A 21,395-nucleotide genomic window follows, 5' to 3' on the forward strand; every position below is an offset into this window, starting at 1 on the left:
TGGTCCGGATTTGCCATGAGAGAGAGAGAGAGAGAGAGAGAGAGAGAGAGAGAGAGAGAGAGAGAGAGAGAGAGAGAGAGAGAGAGAGAGAGACTCTCATTTAATGGATATAGATTTCTACAAAGGTGATATCTATGGACAGAAGAGGTGATCTAAAATATCATCATACTACTACCGAAGATAAGGGGGGTGAGCGGCCATACAGTATTGTACATTAAATGAACATTTACATTTTACTACATTTGAGGATAAAAATTCTATTCTTCTTAAAAGACTTACAGAACTGAATAAAAAAACCATTGGAACTGTTATTGATATGTCTGTTACATTTAACGCAGATTGTTTTGAATTGACATCTATACTTTTAAATGATAGTGTCTCCATAAACATGTAGGAGTTCTAAGTAAAGACTGGATTTTTCTTGTTCTAAAAATATAGATCCCACGCCGACTGATGACAAAAAGGGTACCTAATTTTGAGGCAAGTTACAACAATATTGTACAAAATTCAACATTTTTCTCAACAAATGGTTGTAGGAAGGACACTTATGAACCACTTAATTATTTTTTCCACATTTTTAAACCTTCAAAACAAGTCTGCAGGTGCGCAGTTCAACAAATGTTATTAAAAAAAACATTGTTCTGTTCTTTATGCGTAATTTGCATATAAAACATCTCCCTTAAATAATATCCGAGTCTATAAATCGAGTGAGAATGTCTATCATTTAAGATATTCAAACTATTGACCCTTATAAATAACTCTGCCAATCTTGATCTGTTCTTATTTCATTCACTTTTAAAAACATAACAAATATGTATGATGTAAAACCATCAATTTGTACTAGGTGAGTGGAAAAGAAAGTTATGTAAATGATTAATAATTGTATTGGTGAATTTTGAATGATCGACAAAAATTTGAACGCTAGAAGTCAAGTTGCAAGCGAGATACAGAGGTAGGAAATCATTGTTATTTAAACAAAGATATTACAAGTAATGCAAACTATAAAAATTGCCATTACTATTACCAAACAAGATAAACTGATCCAATGTGTGTAAAAAAAATGTTAAAAACAAAAATCAACATTTGATTGAAACTCATTACAATACTACAAATATGTAAACAATAACAAGACTCGAGCCTTGTTTACATAACAAAAACATTTGATCTCTGTATCTTGCTTGTAACTTAATATTTGACTTTCAAATTTTAACGAATCATTTAAGATGCCCAAATTTACCATTCTATAAAATGGGGGGGGGGGGGGGGGGGGAGTTGAAAAATTTTGAGCTCAATTAGTCTCCAAGACCCTTAAATAATTACATTATTTATTGTACGGTATATTCAATCTACCTACATATGAAATGTGTTTCACTTTCCTGATTCTTTTAATAATGTCAAGTTGTAAATTTTGAATATACTGGATGGCAGTAAATATGAATTATATTGACTGCCACCCGGTAAATTCAAAATTGACAATAGCATAACAAAATATTTTAGCGTTCGACGCCTAATATTTTCAGACCATTCCAAGACAAGAGAAATGCTGTCAATGTGACAGCAAACCGGGTTTTCTTTTGCGTGAACAATATCCATAATCTATTTGTCAACCCTGAATTAGTTAACACTACACTGTACCTATCCAGAAAAATGGGATACTTTATGTGCAATATGTTGCCAAAAATTACTAAATTTAACAGCTGGCATTTTTTATTTATAAATTATCAAAAATCGAAATTTCAGTTATACATGTATATGCACTTTTCTGATATATGCACAAACAATTGATCTGCAAGACAACAACTTCCTATCTTGAAAGCTGTAGGAGGAGTTATCCATGCAATAGGGGTACCCTATTTTATGGTGGCATATCTCTGCTCTATGGTGGCATATCTTTGCCCCTTGTGTGCAACTTATTTTTCTACCAATTATGTCGACATGCAAGAAAAATATGTTGACATGCAAGATAGTTAAGTCAACATGCAACATAACTATGTTGACATGCAAAAAAACTGCAATCAAATAATAGTTATAAAAAATCTCAAATATCGCCAACATATGACATCCAAGATGCTAGATCCGCTACCAATTGATGTCAACATGCAACTTATTTATGTTAACATGCAACTTCTTTATGTCGACATGCAACTTAGTTATGTTAACATGCAAGATAAATATGTTGACATGCAACATATTTATGTCGACATTGTCACAATTTACGTCCATAATTACTTTCCATACATTTTGTGCTACGTTTATAATGTTACTAATTTATTGTCAGGGTTGCTTTCCATAGTTTAAAGCTCACTCAACTGGTTTTACTAGGCGGGTTCTAATCCTGTGCATTTAAGAATTCAGTCTGGGCGTAGCAATTGGAGAGAGCGGACGTTTTCTACCAGCTCCCTCATTTCATCCTCCATGTAACGTATAAGTATTACTGACCAGAGTCCAACTATTCTGGGTAAGTTTGTTTTAATTTTAATGTGACGGATTTAATGCCGTATCTATTCCTAAAATGGCCAGATAACCTTGTTTTATATTTTCCGTGAGTAATTTAGAAGTATTTTGAGTAATGTGTGATAATGAGTATTTGCTCATATGAAAACTATTAAATATAAAGTAAAAGTATGTATATTCACCCCTGCGAATGTTATTGTCATTCAAATTTTAGACCACGTGGTTTTATTTGACCCTTTCAGTTTCGCAGTAAAAATCGTACCTCGTGTATAAAGCCTATTTCACAGTACATGTATCTAGGTTCTTAATATAGTAGTCAAATATAAAATCTAGAGGTTTATTGATTTTAAACTTTATCTTCATTAATTGGTGAATAAAATGTGTTCTAGAAATAAATGTGACTATAAAAAAAAATTAGTTTTTGTCTGCTGTTGCAACAACTAACATGCTTAAAAAAGAGATCCCTCCTGAGGATTAATTTTCGATCCGCGCCTGACCTAGTAATAACATCAATAGTGAAACAGACTATATACCATTTTTTGCAGAATGTTCCTTGAAAATGGCTCGATATACTAAGTTTTAATGCAAAACAGACACCCATTATTTTTTTTATAAACATGGTATTGCACACCACAAGCATCAAACATGGCTATGATTTTATTAAGCAACCCAATGGTTATATTTTCAACCACTCTACACGTGTTTGAACACGAACGATAACTCTGTTCTGAATATTATCGTTTAATATAAATAACTGCTAGATGGTAAAATAAGACATACATCTTGAAAGCTTTTCCCGTTTTAACATAAATCACAGTAGGATATAATATGAAAAATGACCAGTACTTACGTATTTTGAGAATATTATCCGAACACTTATACTTCCGCTCGAAATTTCACAGGAAGTGAACAAATATCGGTGAAGTCTCGTGAACTTTCATTCGAGCACCTCTGGATTTATTACTTACTTAGCAACGATAAAGAAAACATTCCGAACACATTCGCAGGGGTGATATTGTTGTGATGTAAACATATGTTGTATGTATTTCAGAGTAAGGCGCGTAGTAGTTGCCGTAAAATAAATGTATTTATGTAGTACACAAGTATATGTTAGTGAAGTACGTGTACGAGTCTAGTGATTGTGTAAAGTAAAGCATATGTAGTGAAGTAAAGTTATGTACAGCAAAATGTGCAAATATAAATGTAAATACAGGAAAATGTATTGAGTAACGTAATGCGCAGTAAAATGCAAGTATGAGTAAAATAATGTTATCTGTGTATTTATCATTTCATTTATATTTCAGATCCCTTTTTTGTACCTTAATCTCAAGTCTGTTGAAGAATTGGAAATTTATCTGTAAATGATTACCTGAGTAAAAGCTACGTAAACCTATTGAACGTTATTATTTTGGAGCCGCAACGCCACCCGGCGATAGACATGCAAATAAGTTATGATGACATACAACTTTTTTACGATAACATGCAACTTCTTATAAGTTGCATGTCAACGTATTTATCTCGCATGTGAACAAACATAAGTAGCATGTTAACATATTTATCTCACATGTCAACATAACTAAGTTGCCTGTTGACGTAAATTAAGAGCATGGGAACATACCTTAGTTGCATGTTGACATAAATAAGCTGCATGTCAACTTATTTATTTTGCATGTTAACATAAATTGGATATCGACGTAAATAAGTAGCATTTAGCATCCTGGATGTCACATGCGGGCGATATTTGAGATTTATTGAGACTGGTTTTTTTAATTCTTATTTGATTGCAGTTGTCTTGTATGTCAACATAGTTTTGTGGCATGTTGACATAACTATCTTGCATGTCAAAATTAATGTATTTATCTTGCATGTCTACATGACATATTTGATAGAATAAAACTTGCACACAAGGGGCAGAGATATGCCACCTTACAAACCTCTGATATAAGTAAAATTGATCTGCAAGACGACAACTTCCTATCTTGAAAACTATAGAATGAGTTATCCGTACAATAGGGGTACCCAATGTGCAATATTATGTAAGGTTTTTTTTTTTAATAAATGATCAAAATTCAAAATCCAAGTAACATATGCGCAACTCTGATCTATTTACAATTGATCTTCAAAACAACAACTTCCTATCTTAAACACTGTAAGGATTATTCGTACGATAGGGGTAAACTTTTGGCAGCCGCCCACTCGCCCACCCGCCAGTTTCACTATTTCAGTAACCGGATTTTCCTTTAGTTTTCTTTGAAAAATCGCTTTAAAGAAAGTGAGCGCACAAGATTGTAAGTTTGCAGGAATCCTCGACACGAATCAATTGGGATTTAAATGTCTATAACCTCGAAAGGCTATGTACAGGTTTCAACAAAAATATATTATGTCGAGAGTCGAAGTACATGGCTATTCCGGTTATTAAAAAACTCACAAAGCTTTCAAAAAATTGCAATGAGAGGTAAACCGATAACTAGTTGGAAATGTTAATGCAAACATATTTTAATGAAGTTATATTGTGTATATCCTAAAAAACTAGTAATTAGAAAATAATGTTTTTATAGTGTTCATACAGCAGATCTAGAAATCAATAACAACAAATTAAAATATACAGGTATATTATAATTCAACATCATGTTATAATAACAAACATTTAGAACAAAAAAGTTTATTTTTTTTAAAAAGACCACCAGGTGGATTTGAACCCAAAACACTGAATGTCTGTATTCACTAATCCAGGACGAAACCACTAAGCCATGCGAGACTTGTCAATATACATGATATATGCTCTATAAAGTACTGTTTGAAACAACACTGTCATATCAATGGACTTAGTTTTTTATCCTTCAAAAAATAATTTGAAAAAGTACATAATTAGTCATCTCTGGGTCATCTCTCCATCTTTTTTTGAAAAGCGACATTTTTAATGTTGAAATATGTTATCTTTACACGTTTCAAATTTGTGGAGAGAAGACCCAGAGACAACAAAATCATTTAAAAACAGTTGTAAATAAGTAGGATTTTGCATGAATTGCATCGTGTTGCTATATTTAGACCCATATTATAATGAAACCTTTTGCATTTCAAATATTTTTCCACTCATTCCACATCCAACAGAAACCAAATAACGGTCACAATTCGAAAAATATTCAAAATTAATTGATAAAATTTTCACTCTCCTTGTGCGCCCAGATTCCTGCCGAATCTACATCTTAAGCGCCCACATTCTTTATGCAGCGTTGCCATATTTGTCTTCCAAGTCAATGGTTTCTGATCAGCTACGAATACATAAACGAAATGTAGAACGGAACGGATGATGATGAGTGGCGTGGCTAGAAATACAATAAAGTATAGGCACCCATTAAGGCGAGGGGTCTGGGGGCAGCTCAAGGCCTCCGGAGGGTCAAGGGCAGAGCCCTGGTGGGGGGTTCAGGGGGGCGAACCCCCCCCCCTTCCCCCGACGGAAAACGGATTTTGTGTTTTAGAGATTATCAAGGAACAAATTTTAGGCACTTTTCGTACAGAACATTTTGGGGTTTATTAACGATTTTTTTCGTAGTAAAAAGTAGGAAAAAGGCCAAAAAAAAAATACTCCAAATTGTTTTCACCAGCAGTTTTAAAGGGTACCTGCAGTGCCGGTCAATTTTTGATATAATGGAGATCTATGTGTAAAAACATCATCCTGAAATTTTTACATCGATCGCATAAGTAGTTTTCGAGATATTTGGGGGAAACCCGATTTCACACCTGAACGAGTTTTGAATCAAGCCGTTTTGGCGCGAGATGAACTGTGACGTCACGGGGTCAACGCCGCTGTATGAGAAACAGGAATATCGTATGAAAACTGTTCGTTTTCTTGCATTGTTTAATCGATATATGAATATTTTTTTCTGTTATTTTGTTTCCGTATCAACCCTGGATGACTAATTATACTGTCGTTTGAGTTTAACCCGTATTTTATCGAACAAAAATGCCGAATTTGGACAATTGTTTGCTTCATGAATTTCGTCAAATGTGTAACACATTTTACATATAAATGCACACCATATGTAGCAAAATGACAATTAATCAAAGCATTATTGTTATACGAAACATATTTTGTTAATATTGTCATTCTTTCGAATGATTTCTCAGTGACATTATTAACTGATTATAATAATAATATTGATGATACATAATGATATTTCGTAAAAGGTAACTCGGGGTCTATTCCTCGTATAAGGCATAACATTACAAATGATGTCGCCCGATTATTCAATAATATTGATATCGGACCAATAACAATCAAAATAGTATGCATTCTTTAACAAACAAACACGGGATTATAAACGGATCAAGGCGAAAGTCCAAGATGGCTGCATGCATGATTATGTCTGTCTTAAAAATACGATAATGGAATTTAATTTTACATTTATTTACATCCTTTGTCAAAATGTTCCAGTTTATTTAGATTTCATAATGATTCGTTGTCAGTATTACAATTTAAGCTATACGGAGTTATAAAGCGTTTAATTGCTGACCATAGCGCTCGAAAAAAAGTTGCACTTTATTAAATAACAAATTATAAATCCGAAATAATTACTTGATCACATAAAAAAAGTTTCAATTGCAGAATTGTAAATTTTTGTCATTATTTAAGTGATAAGATAAGTAACAATAAAGGCATTTACTTTGAACATTAGTTTTACTATTCAATAGTATCATGCATGCTTCTTTAATCACTGATTGTCGGACTATACACATGTTTTAGCTGACGAATGCTTGATTTTACACAGTCTAATTTATTTTTCTGTTTTATCTTTTAACAATTGAGTAGCTAATTATACACAAATCAATTTACCAGTCCAGAGGTGTGAAACCCTCTCTTTGTTCACCAGACTCGTGTACCTTGTGTATACATACCCCAGATACACGTGTGTCTGGAGCAGTGGCTTCGTTAGTTTACCTGTTTACCTGTGTCATTATCTCGGATCACTCGTGTGTGAAAGGATATTATGTAATCAATAAAATGAATAATGAACATAAATTTGCCCATGTAAGCGTTTTAAGATATCGTATTCATCGGTAAAAAGGCGACGAGAATAACAAATTTTAAAATCGTTTAAAAAGAAATCAGATTGTAATAAAATAATAACGGATACAAATTTATAGATCTACAATACTTAAATTAACAAAATACGTCAAAACATCAGACCTATATCAATCATGTTGGCTGAAAAATCGAATTTAATTTGTATAGTTTTGTAAGGAAATTTCCGTCGTGTTGACCTCGTGACGTCACTTCCGCTGAAGCCTCGTTATCGCCTAATTCTGTTTTCTCTTGATTAGATTTCCCAAAGCAGGTAAAAATAGCCACTTTGAAGGGGCGTAACTTCATTATTTTTGCACCGATTTCGATGCGGTTTTTTGCATTAAATTTTGGTAAATAAACTCTTTAACATATGTTTCACATCGGCTGGGCTGCAGGTACCCTTTAAAGGGTACCTGCAGTGCCGGTCAATTTTTGATATAATGGAGATCTATGTGTAAAAACATCATCCTGAAATTTTTACATCGATCGCATAAGTAGTTTTCGAGATATTTGGGGGAAACCCGATTTCACACCTGAACGAGTTTTGAATCAAGCCGTTTTGGCGCGAGATGAACTGTGACGTCACGGGGTCAACGCCGCTGTATGAGAAACAGGAATATCGTATGAAAACTGTTCGTTTTCTTGCATTGTTTAATCGATATATGAATATTTTTTTCTGTTATTTTGTTTCCGTATCAACCCTGGATGACTAATTATACTGTCGTTTGAGTTTAACCCGTATTTTATCGAACAAAAATGCCGAATTTGGACAATTGTTTGCTTCATGAATTTCGTCAAATGTGTAACACATTTTACATATAAATGCACACCATATGTAGCAAAATGACAATTAATCAAAGCATTATTGTTATACGAAACATATTTTGTTAATATTGTCATTCTTTCGAATGATTTCTCAGTGACATTATTAACTGATTATAATAATAATATTGATGATACATAATGATATTTCGTAAAAGGTAACTCGGGGTCTATTCCTCGTATAAGGCATAACATTACAAATGATGTCGCCCGATTATTCAATAATATTGATATCGGACCAATAACAATCAAAATAGTATGCATTCTTTAACAAACAAACACGGGATTATAAACGGATCAAGGCGAAAGTCCAAGATGGCTGCATGCATGATTATGTCTGTCTTAAAAATACGATAATGGAATTTAATTTTACATTTATTTACATCCTTTGTCAAAATTGTTCCAGTTTATTTAGATTTCATAATGATTCGTTGTCAGTATTACAATTTAAGCTATACGGAGTTATAAAGCGTTTAATTGCTGACCATAGCGCTCGAAAAAAAGTTGCACTTTATTAAATAACAAATTATAAATCCGAAATAATTACTTGATCACATAAAAAAAGTTTCAATTGCAGAATTGTAAATTTTTGTCATTATTTAAGTGATAAGATAAGTAACAATAAAGGCATTTACTTTGAACATTAGTTTTACTATTCAATAGTATCATGCATGCTTCTTTAATCACTGATTGTCGGACTATACACATGTTTTAGCTGACGAATGCTTGATTTTACACAGTCTAATTTATTTTTCTGTTTTATCTTTTAACAATTGAGTAGCTAATTATACACAAATCAATTTACCAGTCCAGAGGTGTGAAACCCTCTCTTTGTTCACCAGACTCGTGTACCTTGTGTATACATACCCCAGATACACGTGTGTCTGGAGCAGTGGCTTCGTTAGTTTACCTGTTTACCTGTGTCATTATCTCGGATCACTCGTGTGTGAAAGGATATTATGTAATCAATAAAATGAATAATGAACATAAATTTGCCCATGTAAGCGTTTTAAGATATCGTATTCATCGGTAAAAAGGCGACGAGAATAACAAATTTTAAAATCGTTTAAAAAGAAATCAGATTGTAATAAAATAATAACGGATACAAATTTATAGATCTACAATACTTAAATTAACAAAATACGTCAAAACATCAGACCTATATCAATCATGTTGGCTGAAAAATCGAATTTAATTTGTATAGTTTTGTAAGGAAATTTCCGTCGTGTTGACCTCGTGACGTCACTTCCGCTGAAGCCTCGTTATCGCCTAATTCTGTTTTCTCTTGATTAGATTTCCCAAAGCAGGTAAAAATAGCCACTTTGAAGGGGCGTAACTTCATTATTTTTGCACCGATTTCGATGCGGTTTTTTGCATTAAATTTTGGTAAATAAACTCTTTAACATATGTTTCACATCGGCTGGGCTGCAGGTACCCTTTAAACGTAATCAAAGTGAATGACGGAAAAAATTATACCAAAGCTGTTATCTGTCTCCATAGTTTATTTTACTATTATAGGGAAAGACTTTGTAATTGAATGTCACAAGTCAAAAACAGTTGCAATGGTTATTTTAGATTTTAATAAGAAAACAGATATATTGCTTTTTTTTCAATTACATAGTTGTACTTGATGTTTCACAAAGTCAAGGCATATATCTTTATTAGCCGCAAAGAACTATATATGATATGAGTCAAATTTGGCCCCCATTATTCGCAATTTTTAAAAGTGTTTCAGTTACATTAAATTGTAATAATATCATATTATAGCAAAGAATTACAGTAAATTGATGATGTTCATTTTAGGGGGCCATATTAGGCCCATATCATATACTTAGTATAGTCCTTTTATCAATGATAGTTGAGATCGCATTTGTGACATCAAACAATCAGAGTCTTGAAATAGAGAAAAGACATATATTTGCTTTGTGGTATTTTATTCTTATTTTTTTAAATTAAATGTGGCATTTCAACATTTTTAATTTTTGGTCTTAAAATAATGTGTAGGCACGTGCCTTAAGTGCCTAACGACAGCTATGCCACTGCCCGGCCTGATCAGAAACCATTAAATTGAAAAGATAGTATATACCGTCTTCTTTCACATTACGGAAGGTGTAAAAAAAAAACCTCAGTTATCCGTATCATATTTCATGTACATATACTCATTTTGCCATTTTTTAGCTCACCGAGACGAAGTCAGGGGGAGCTTATGCTATACTGTGGTTTCATTAATTTTCAAGGGCATCAATTTTCGTGGATTAAGTGAAAATCACAGTTTCAAGGATACGTAAATTCGTGGCCAATGACCCTATCATTACAAAATGTTAATAAAAATTACACTTCAATGAACATTTAATTTCGTGGATCAACTAAACAACGAAATCCACGAAAATTGGTATTCAACGAATATTGATGAAACCACAGTACCCTCGGCGTCGGCGTCGGCGTCGGCGTCCGAACCTGGTTAAAGTTTTTGTTGCTGGTCCTGTATCTAAGCTATTACTTGTCCTATCTTCACCAAACTTGCATGGATGATGCATCTGGACCTACTTATGGACTTGAAAGACTTAGATGCTGAATCTGAGTCCTAAATTTCAGATGCTGGAGGAGGTTAAGATTGTTGGACCAGGTTAAAGTTTTTGTTGCAGGTGCCCTTTGATAGCAATATCTAAGTTACTGCAGGTCCGTACTTCACCAAACTTGCATGGATGGTGTGTCTTATGATACTGATGCTGAAGGAGGTTAAGATTTTTAGAGCTGGTTAAAGTTTTTGTTGCAGGTGCCCTCTGATGATAATATCTTAGTTACTACTTGTCCTAACTTCACCAGACTTCCATGGATGGTGCGTCTTATGATACTGATGCACCAGACAGGCTTGAATGCTGAATCTGAGCTATAGGTTACAGATGCTGAAGGAGGTTAAGGTTTTTAGAGCTGGTTAAAGTTTTTGTTGCAGGTGCCCTCTGATGATAATATCTTAGTTACTACTTGTCCTAACTTCACCAGACTTCCATGGATGGTGCGTCTTATGATACTGATGCACCAGACAGGCTTGAATGCTGAATCTGAGCCATAGGTTTCGGATGCTGGAGGAGGTTAAGGTTTTTAGAGCTGGTTAAAGTTTTTGAAACCGGTGCCCTCTGATGATTTTATCTTAGTTATTACTTGTCCTAACTACACCAGACTTCCACGGATGGTGCATCTTATGATACTGATGCACCTGACAGGCTTGAATGCTCAGTCTGAGCCATAGGATTCAGATGCTGGATATGGTTAAGTTTTTAGCTCACCTGAGCTGAAACCTCAAGTGAGCTATTCTGATCACATTTTGTCTGTCGTCCGTCTGTCCGTCTGTCCGTCCGTAAACTTTTCACATTTTCAACATCTTCTCAAGAACTACTAGGCCAATTTCAACCAAACTTGGCACAAATCATCCTTAGGCAAAGGGGATTCAAAGTTGTGAAAATTAAGGACCACACCCGTTTTCAAGGGGAGATAATTAGAAATTAATGAAAAATTTCGAGAAATTTTAAAAAATCTTCTTCTCAAGAACCAGAGAGCCAGGAAAGCTGAAACTTGTGTGGAAGCATCCTCAAGTAGTGTAGATTCAAAGTTGTGAAATTCATGACCCCCGGGGGTAGGGTGGGGCCACAATGGCGGGTTGAAGTTTTACATAGGAATATATAGAGTAAATCTTTAAAAATCTTCTTCTCAGAAACTAAACAGCCAGGTAAGCTGAAACTTGTGTGGAAGCATCCTCAGGTAGTGTTGATTCAAAGTTGTGAAATTCATGACCCCCGGGGGTAGGGTGGGGCCACAATGGGGGGGGGGGCGAAATTTTACATAGGAATATATAGAGTAAATCTTTAAAAATCTTCTTCTCAGAAACTAAACAGCCAGGAAAGCTGAAACTTGTGTGGAAGCATCCTCAGGTAGTGTAGATTCAAAGTTGTGAAAATCATGACCCCCAGGGGTAGGGTGGGGCCACAATGGGGGGTCGAAGTTTTACATAGGAAAATGTAGAGTAAATCTTTAAAAATCTTCTTCTCAGAAACTAATCAGCCAGGAAAGCTGAAACTTGTGTGGAAGCATCCTCAGGTAGTGTAGATTCGAAGTTGTGAAAATCATGATCCCTGGGTGTAGGGTGAGGCCACATTGGAGGGGGGGGGGGGTGTTAAAATTTTACATAGAAATATATAGAGTAAATCTTTAAAAATCTTCTTATCAGAAACTAATCAGCCAGGAAAGCTGAAACTTGTGTGGAAGCATCCTCAGGCAGTGTAGATTCAAATTTGTGAAAATCATGATCCCTGGGGGTAGGGTGGGGCACAATGGGGGGGTCGAAGTTTTACATAGGAATATATGGAGTAAATATTTAAAAATCTTCTTCTCAGAAACTAATCAACCAGGAAAGCTGAAACTTATGTGGAAGTATCCTCAGGTAGTGTAGATTCAAAGTTGTGAAAATCATGATCCCTGGAGGTAGGGTGAGGCCACATGGGGGGGGGGGTGTTAAAGTTTTTACATAGGAATATATAGAGTAAATCTTTAAAAATCTTCTTCTCAGAAACTAATCAGCAAAATGATTCTTTATAATTGTTAAGACTTTGGCTCCAGGACAATTCTTCGGTCTCACAAGAAGGTTCAGAGTTTGATGTAGCTAAATATCCCATATATAAACAATTGTAAAGGATCTTTTTGAGAACTGCAATACTCAACATTTGATATGACTATAAAATTGAAGCAGGCAGCTATTTTTTCATTAGAATCTTTTTGTATTACTGTAGTGAGTTATTGCCCTTGATTTATTGATTCTTGATTATTTTAATTAATGCATCCACTGTTAACCAATTATTGTGATGATAATTTTTATACAATATTAAAACTTTAATGTATATAAGTTGTTCTGCATAAGAAGTTTTGGGTTAGGCCGGATTAGTTTGTTTATTTTTGATTTCCAATTTTTAGATACTATGAATTATTTTAGGCCGGCACGTATATAGCGACAGTGTCTATAGCATTATGATGAGCGACTGTTTGGGGTTAAATTTGAACAGGTACTAATAGATTGAGTGTGTGGACATCCCTGATCTATCTAATCTTCGATACAGAGTGTGCGGTCATTCCTGCCCTGTATCGCATTAATACAAGTGTGCAGTCATACCTGCTTGTATTGGTGGTGGTTGCGGCGGTGGTGCTTTGTATGGTCTTCCCTGCTGGTATTCAGGCCTTTCTAGCACAAGTGTGTGGCACTCACTGCTTGCGTTAGGTTGAGCTGTTGGCGCAAGTGTGTGGTCATCCCTGCTTGCGTTAACGTTGGAACCTGTTGAGTAGCGTAGGTGTGCGGTCATCCCTCCCTGCGTAACATTGAGTCCCTATATATGTGCAGGAGCGGTGATTAAAGTCTGCTCTTGTAAATATTGGCAGCAATCAGGGCTATCCGAGTTCCAAGGCATAGTTAATTAAACTGTAATATGAATGAATCACAGAGTAAGCTTCAGATGCAGAGCTTGATAAAAAATATATCATAGTTATTACAGGTCCTAACTTCACCAAACTTGAATGGATGGTGTGTCTTATGATACAGATGCACCTGACAGGCATGGATGTTGAATCTGAGCCATAGGTTGCGGATGCTGGAGCAGGTTAAGGTTTTAATTGCTAGTGCCCTCTGATGATGATATCTTAGTTATTACTGGTCTGAACTTCACCAAACTTGCATGGAGATGCGTCTTATGTATACTGATGCACCTGACAGGCTTGAATGCTGAATCTGAGCCATAGGTTTCGGATGCTCGATGAGGTTTAGTTTTTTTGGAACAGGTCACATGTTTTATAGATGATAGCTTGCATAGTTGATTTAACTATATTATAAACGAAACTTTATAGATGATAGCTTGCATAGTTGATTTAACTATATTATATATGAAACGCAGAGGTTGCTTCAGATGCAGAGCCTGATCTCCATTATCAAGGATGCTAAAGAAATCTCCTACGTCACTCAAACCTGCTCGATAATTAGATGTGTTTGTTGATAAAAGATATAACATGATTCCTATGATATAGTATTGTATGGTATGAAACAATATTGTTTAATATGATACAATATAATATTATATGTAATATTATAAAAACTTATATAATACGATATGATATTGTATCAATTTTTTTGATATTTTATGTTATGATATTGTAACATGTTATCGTTATGTATAGTATTGTATATTATGATACAATATTGTATTATATAATATTGTATTATTAATTTATTATTTAATCACATGATACTATTACATAAGATATTGCAAAATGTAATATTGTATCCTATGATACAATATTGTATATTCTATAATATTGTATCGTATTGTATAATATGATATTAGTTTATGTTATATAGAATTATATCACATGAAATTGTATAATATGATACTGGTTTATAATATGATATTTTATCACATCACATGAAATTGTATTGTATGATATTGTAAAATATATTATTGTATCATATGATTCAATATGTATAATATAATGTTGTATTATATGTTTTACTTTATCATATAATATTGTATTATTTGATATGATACATCGTGTATCAAATTATATTGTATTATATGATACAATATCATATTATGTTTCAAAAATGATACAGTATCATACAATATCATACTATATTATACAATATAATATCATATGTTTCAATGTTATGATGTATTATGTAATATGATATTGTAATATAATACTATATTGTTTTATACATTATGATATTGTATTATGTGATCAAATACAATAACGTATAACACAATACAATGTCATATCATACGTTACAATATCATATCTCATCTTTGTTTAATATGGTATTTTATTGTATTATATGATATATGTCGTAAATATGATAGGATGCAATATTTAATTTTATATTATTGTATTGATTAACATATGAACATATGGTTATCATACAATTTTTTAACAGATGACATACGATATTGTGTCAAAACAGAATCCATGAATATCCAAGATCATAAAGTATGATTTTCATTTAATATGATGAAGGTGGTCTCATAAAGGTGAAGTCTCATAAGGGTGATGTCTCGTCTCGGTGAGCTTTGTAATCTGTGATTACCTATGTTTATCAGTTGATTCCTCTAGATTCTCTGGAAATGCTTTGCGCAGGTAATATAAACATGAAAAGATTTTACATGATTCGACATGTGTACGGTTTATTGCACCCCTTCCAGATTGAAATATACATGATGTATTTCATATCATTTCGTGTCAATATATAATTATTATATCACATGACCATAATTATGGTGTCCTAATTCACACTACTGAGGTTTATAATTACGCGGATCACAAACGATATCGTGACCAAGTTGCTACATAAGCTACGTTTTAGCTTCATTGAAAACACAGATCGCTAGCACTATAAACGCCTCTACGAAGTAGCAGTACTTATGCAATTTTCCATATAGCTAGACTGATCGTATGATCCATATTGGTCTCGTCGTATGCAGTGGAATTACTTAAGCTAGCATTAGTGATATGAATTAAAACAAAGAATATGTATTGACAATTTGATAGGAGAAATAAAGGTATGCACCGAAACCTTGATAATCCGAACCCTCAAATCGTCTGGATTTAATGAAAGATTTGAATAACTGAATCAACAACATTAAATTAGACACTATATTTTAAAGATGAAATTGACATTCGTCCGGAATCTGTGACGTCACTGCATGGGTTATTTGATATTAATACTTACTACAGTGTGCATAAATATAACTTATGTACTTACATATTTTTTAATCAAATCTACTATGATTAACATTGTCTCCATTTCCTAATTCACATTTCATATTTCAAGCATATTTCATTTGAACAAAATGTAATAAACAAGTCTTTATTGCATTATCTTTGTTTTTAATTTGTAATCGGAAAAGTACGATATTGTTATTACTTTCACATTCTATTTTTGATACAAATGGTGCTAGGTCTGCTCGCGCATTGATTAACTATAAAAGGCATTTTAAATAAATCCAAGATAAGACATAACTCATATCGGCGGTAGCTCGAAACAGGTAAGGATGTAAAGGATGTAGGTGATTTATTTCTTATATACATTTCGAAACGGTCTTAGTTTGTTTTTATTGAAAGGAATTTAGAAAGAAAATCGAATATAAGCAGCAGTTATCATTAATTATATTAAATAGTTCAACGGGGTGGACCAATTCCATAACATTGCTTTGATTTACCCTTACCTTTTTTTCCCTATCTGGTGTAAAAATGCATTTAAAAAAAACCCATTTATATATCCTTTGTAACAATTATTTTTAAAAAAAAATTCTTTATTCTAAAATTTTTCTATTCATATCATTATATTGTGTTAAGCTGTCCGCTGACCATCATTTGTTATTGAAAATTGACCATTATTATTGAAATTTCGTACTTTTGGAGCATTTACGGACTATTATGAGTTTATTCCTCGGATGTTCAAACGGATCAATGCCTTTATATCAAGCATTTATTTTTTTTTTTCATTTTGTGCTTGATTTCAAAAAAATATTTTATAAAAAAAAGTCTTAGACCATTAGAACGCTGCTCAGATTTTAAATTTGAGACAAATGCGGGTTTTTTTTTATTAAAAAAAAAATAAGTCTAAAACGGTATACACACGATTTTAGCCCATATTCATAAATTTCATTATTCTAATTTTTATATTAAGAATGATTAATATGGGTATATTTCTAATGCTTTGTCAGTGTTTGAAAGTCAAATCCAGGTACAGTGTTGGAATATTTTTTTTTTTTAAATAAAGTTGGAGCATTATTATTGTTTACATATGTGTTTTGTTGTTATAATTTCTATAAGTTTCAACCAAATGTCACTCTTCTGTTGGTATCGTAATTTAAGAACACATTGAATTAGTTAATCTTGTTAGCCACGAGTCATTTTGCCCACGAAATGGTAATTCCTTAATTTACATTATTTGTTTAAAAAATAAAAATAATAAGAATCAAGCTTTGTTTAAATATAACAATGGACTTTTTACCTCTGTATCTCTTTTATGCATAAAAAATGATAATGAAATATTGATCGTACATGGCTAGGTCCTTAAATAATTTTAGGGCGGGGTTGCTGCTGGCTTTGTCATTCATACAAAAGAAAAGAGAAAAAGAGTCCACATTTTAAGAAAAGCAAATAATTATTATGTACAAACACTAGAAACAGGAGAAAGATTAGGTTAGAAAAAAATGAAATAAGAGGTCCATGAATTCTAAAAATATTCATCTTCGTACCGCCCCTTGCTAGATTGTTTGCTTGTAAGAAAGCATGCTTCAATTGTCCCCCACCCTTAAAACACAGCCTTCATTTACTTCATCGGGGTGTCGTACTTTTGTGTCGGGTTGAACACCTTTACCTGGAATTTGGGGCCTTTATATATGATCCCCGGTCTTTTTTATCAGGCCCCAGAACCCTAAAGCAATCTAAAACTTTAGTAAAAAGGTAAAAAGTTCATAACACCACATATTTATTAGGCAATTCCTACAAAATTGAAAATACAATTTAGAACTGCTTCATTGTCCTTTTATATTAATATTTTACAGATTTAAAACATGCACGGATCCGGAATTTTTTTTTCCAAAGGGGAGGGGGGGGGGGGTTCTGAGGGATATATGTTTAATAGGGGGCCTGGGACATTTTTTTGGCTACTTTTTGTGTTATTTTAAGAAATTAAAATTTTTCAGACCCTCAACCCCCACCCCTCGTTCAATTGTTTATGATCCTAGATCCAGGCGAGCAAAAAAAGGAAAAGGGAGATAGGAGTAGCCATTGTCCGCGTTCAATTGAAGAAGAAAATTCATTTTATGATTAAATTAATGGGCAGGTCAGTTTTGTTCATATTCACGTAGTTAAAAAACCACATGCTTCCAATTATACACATATATGTACATATAGTGTTAAAATTCTTCTTTACAACTTAAGGAAAAAGGAGCGTTCAAGGTTTTCTAGCCCCAGCAATACACTATGTTATACGCCACAGGACTATTTCAAACCAACACCTGTTCTTGAAAATCCTTTGAAATATAAAGAATTACGTAAGTACGATTTTCAATTCACGAATGTTTGGAATTCGTACTCTCAAATATCGATAGGTTACTATGGTTTCATAGTGTTTCTCTTATCCACTTTTTTTTTTTTTGCTCGAAGAGTCCGTTATTGCAAATAAACAACATCGTAAGAATTTCTATGAAGATTGAAGACAGTGATCTAAATAAAAAAGGCCATATTTTCGGAATTCATAAGATGAATTCAGTTTATAGAAAAAAATTATATTAAAAATCGCCCTGAGATGATCGATGGAAACTCAATATTCAAACAATGCTCAAAGGCATTTCTTTCTCTTTTTCAACAAACAATATATTATTCGGTCTGTTTGCATGACTCGATTCTTTATAGCTTTATTGTAGTCATTTCTTAATCAAAGAATTATTCTTTTTATTCTACGTGACACTCAATCGGGTTTCGCCCGTGTTTGAAAAAAAATGCCAGATTGAAGTCACCTTTTGAATAAAAAATTATAAAAAATATATATATATTAAAAAAAAAAATCATTAGAAATTGAATCCTGAAAGACATCACAGACATCCGATGTTTTTCTCATGATAAAAATCTGAGAAAATATATGGTAATACCTCAGGTGCTTGTGAACTACGTGTATGTTTATTATATATTTATATGCATCCCATTTTTAGACCAACATGAGCAACCTGACCTTGACTGATGACATCGAGGAGGAGGATGAAGAGTTCCCCCTCACCGTGACCATTCCGTGCGGGATCATCATCGTTTGTCTGATTTTCTTCGCCGTGTTTGGCAACCTAATGACGATTGCGGCATTCATTCGAGACAAGGGTCTAAGAAATGTCTATAATATGTACCTTATAAATCTGGCCGTCACTGACCTCTTGCTTGGTTTGGTCAGCATGCCATTTTACGCCGTCTACACCCTTAAAAGCCACAGTTGGCCGTTTGGTTACCATTTCTGCAAGACGTACATGGTGATAGATTTTGCCCTATGCTTGGAGTCCATCTTGACGATTATTGTCATAAGTCTTGATCGCTTGCTGCTGCTTCGGTACGGTCCACATTACAGCCACAAAGAAACACCAAAGGTTGCTGTCTTGAAGTTGGCGTTAACGTGGATAGTGGCCGTTTCCTTGTACTCGCCAGCAATCATCGGCTGGGACTTGTGGACTGGAGAAGACAGCGTGGAACAAGGCGACTGCGACGTCCAGTTTGCCAACGACCTTGCCTTTACGGCGTCTACGGCGGTAGTGGAGTTTGCGATACCATTTATTGCGATAGGTGTTCTCAACTTTTTGATCTATTGTAAGATCAGGAAGAGGTCTAAGATATCACCTGTCGCAAAAGATGCACTTCCTTCTGTTACCACCGCAGTCGACGCCAAAAACCGGAAAGCGGCACGGTTTCTGGCAATGCTGGTAGTCGTGTTTGGCATAACGTGGGCACCGTACACTGTCAGTACCATAATCATTTCGTTTTGTGATTCCTGTGTCGACGTGAATCTTTACGAGGCCTTCAACTGGTTGTTATGGTCAAAAGCGTCACTTAATCCTTTTCTCTACGCCTACAACAGCGCTAGATTCGCGAAGAATTTCCAGAATATGTTGGCTTGTTGCAAAAAGGGAAAAGTCACCGACACCACGAGTGGCACTGCCACTACAAACTCCAAACCATAACTCACCAAAGTTGTTGATTATATCGTATTACTACTACCTTTTTCATTAGATGTTCATGAAAAAGTATTGATCTTTAGTTATTGCAGTATGAATTTGATTGTTGTAGACGGTTCTTACCTATCTGGTTGATCATTAATACAAGCATAAAAAATTCCAAAATGTCTGCATTTTTGTATCATTTCTTTTGTTTGTTTGATTAAGGTGGTATGAAATATCTGTCGAAATTAATGTGGATTAAAGCACATGATAATTGAAATACTTTTACCAGTGAATGATTTTTTCAATTCACAATATTTAACCGAAAAATACGTTTTAAAACTTTGGGAAAGGTAAAGATTTGTTAAAATCCCAAGCGCGATTCGAACTAAATAAACTACACTTGATTTTTTTTTAATTCGATAAATAATACGTCACAACATGGAGGTGTTCCATACATCTTAATGTTTGTACAAATGTTCCGATTATATGAATCTTGATATAATGAATACCGGTAACGTTTGTTATGGCTCAGTTATCGTGTAATTCGTGAAAATTCAATAAAAAAAACCCTGTTAACATCTATCTAGGAAAAGGAGAGAGAGAGAGAGAGAGAGAGAGAGAGAGAGAGAGAGAGAGAGAGTATAATGTATGCATTTGCATGTAGTACTATAGTATGTATGAAGTACAATTATGTACAAGCAACTGTTTTTTATGAATATTGTTTCATGGAATGAAGAACTGAGCACATTCCATTGTGTAAAAGTATATATGTGAGAATAACACAGGGAGACAACATCGGTTGTATTTATAGAAAGAACAATAGACATGAAAAAAATATTACTATATAACACGTTATCTTAGAGAAATAATGATGGTAGCAATCATTAGAAGGATATAACAAACACACAAATCTAAAATTCGTGCTCTTTATCAGCCATAAAGGTGATAATTATGGGATCGTTAACACTATTTATACAAACAGAATCCATTTTGACAAAATTATTATAGAAACGTATTCTCAAATTCTCAGTAACACCAATTTACAGTATATCTTCTACGTAATGTCAGAAGTTTCAATGACATTTAAAATGTTTCACTTGTTAAAACTACCGCTTTGAACATTGGTAAGAAAACTAAATACAATGTATAACATATTAGTTACCCCTTGACAAAAGTATTTGTTACGGAAGCGCAGTAGTATTGTTTATTAATTTGTTATAACAGATTATCAAATTGTTATGACAGATTATCAATTTGTTATAACATTAATAATTTGTTAAAACAGATTGATTATATGTTCCTTAATAAACAAGAGG

The 21,395-nt window shown here is 33.6% G+C and overlaps 1 protein-coding gene across 3 annotated transcripts; it reads left to right on the plus strand.

Annotated features, from left to right (window-relative positions):
• The first annotated feature begins 2,242 nt into the window (after positions 1-2,242).
• LOC128191205 (muscarinic acetylcholine receptor M5-like) lies at positions 2,243-20,263 on the plus strand. Of its 3 annotated transcripts, XM_052863291.1 has the most exons (3): positions 18,125-18,224; positions 18,323-18,435; positions 19,093-20,263. In XM_052863291.1, exon 3 carries the CDS (start codon positions 19,099-19,101, stop codon positions 20,098-20,100), a length of 1,002 nt encoding a protein of 333 aa, XP_052719251.1. In that variant the 5' UTR covers positions 18,125-18,224; positions 18,323-18,435; positions 19,093-19,098; the 3' UTR covers positions 20,101-20,263. The 3 variants fall into 3 exon arrangements, with proteins under 3 accessions (XP_052719252.1, XP_052719250.1, XP_052719251.1); XM_052863292.1 differs by lacking the exons at positions 18,125-18,224; positions 18,323-18,435 and adding an exon at positions 2,243-2,458; XM_052863290.1 differs by lacking the exons at positions 18,125-18,224; positions 18,323-18,435 and adding an exon at positions 16,402-16,416.
• Positions 20,264-21,395: the final 1,132 nt, after the last annotated feature.

Source organism: Crassostrea angulata, chromosome 7, assembly GCF_025612915.1.
Source record: "Crassostrea angulata isolate pt1a10 chromosome 7, ASM2561291v2, whole genome shotgun sequence".
NCBI lineage: Eukaryota > Metazoa > Mollusca > Bivalvia > Ostreida > Ostreidae > Magallana > Magallana angulata.

What these genes read in the sequence shown, in the direction of transcription:
- LOC128191205 (XM_052863292.1), top strand. Translation starts at nt 19,099, where the DNA reads ATGAGCAACCTGACCTTGACTGATGACATCGAGGAGGAGGATGAAGAG.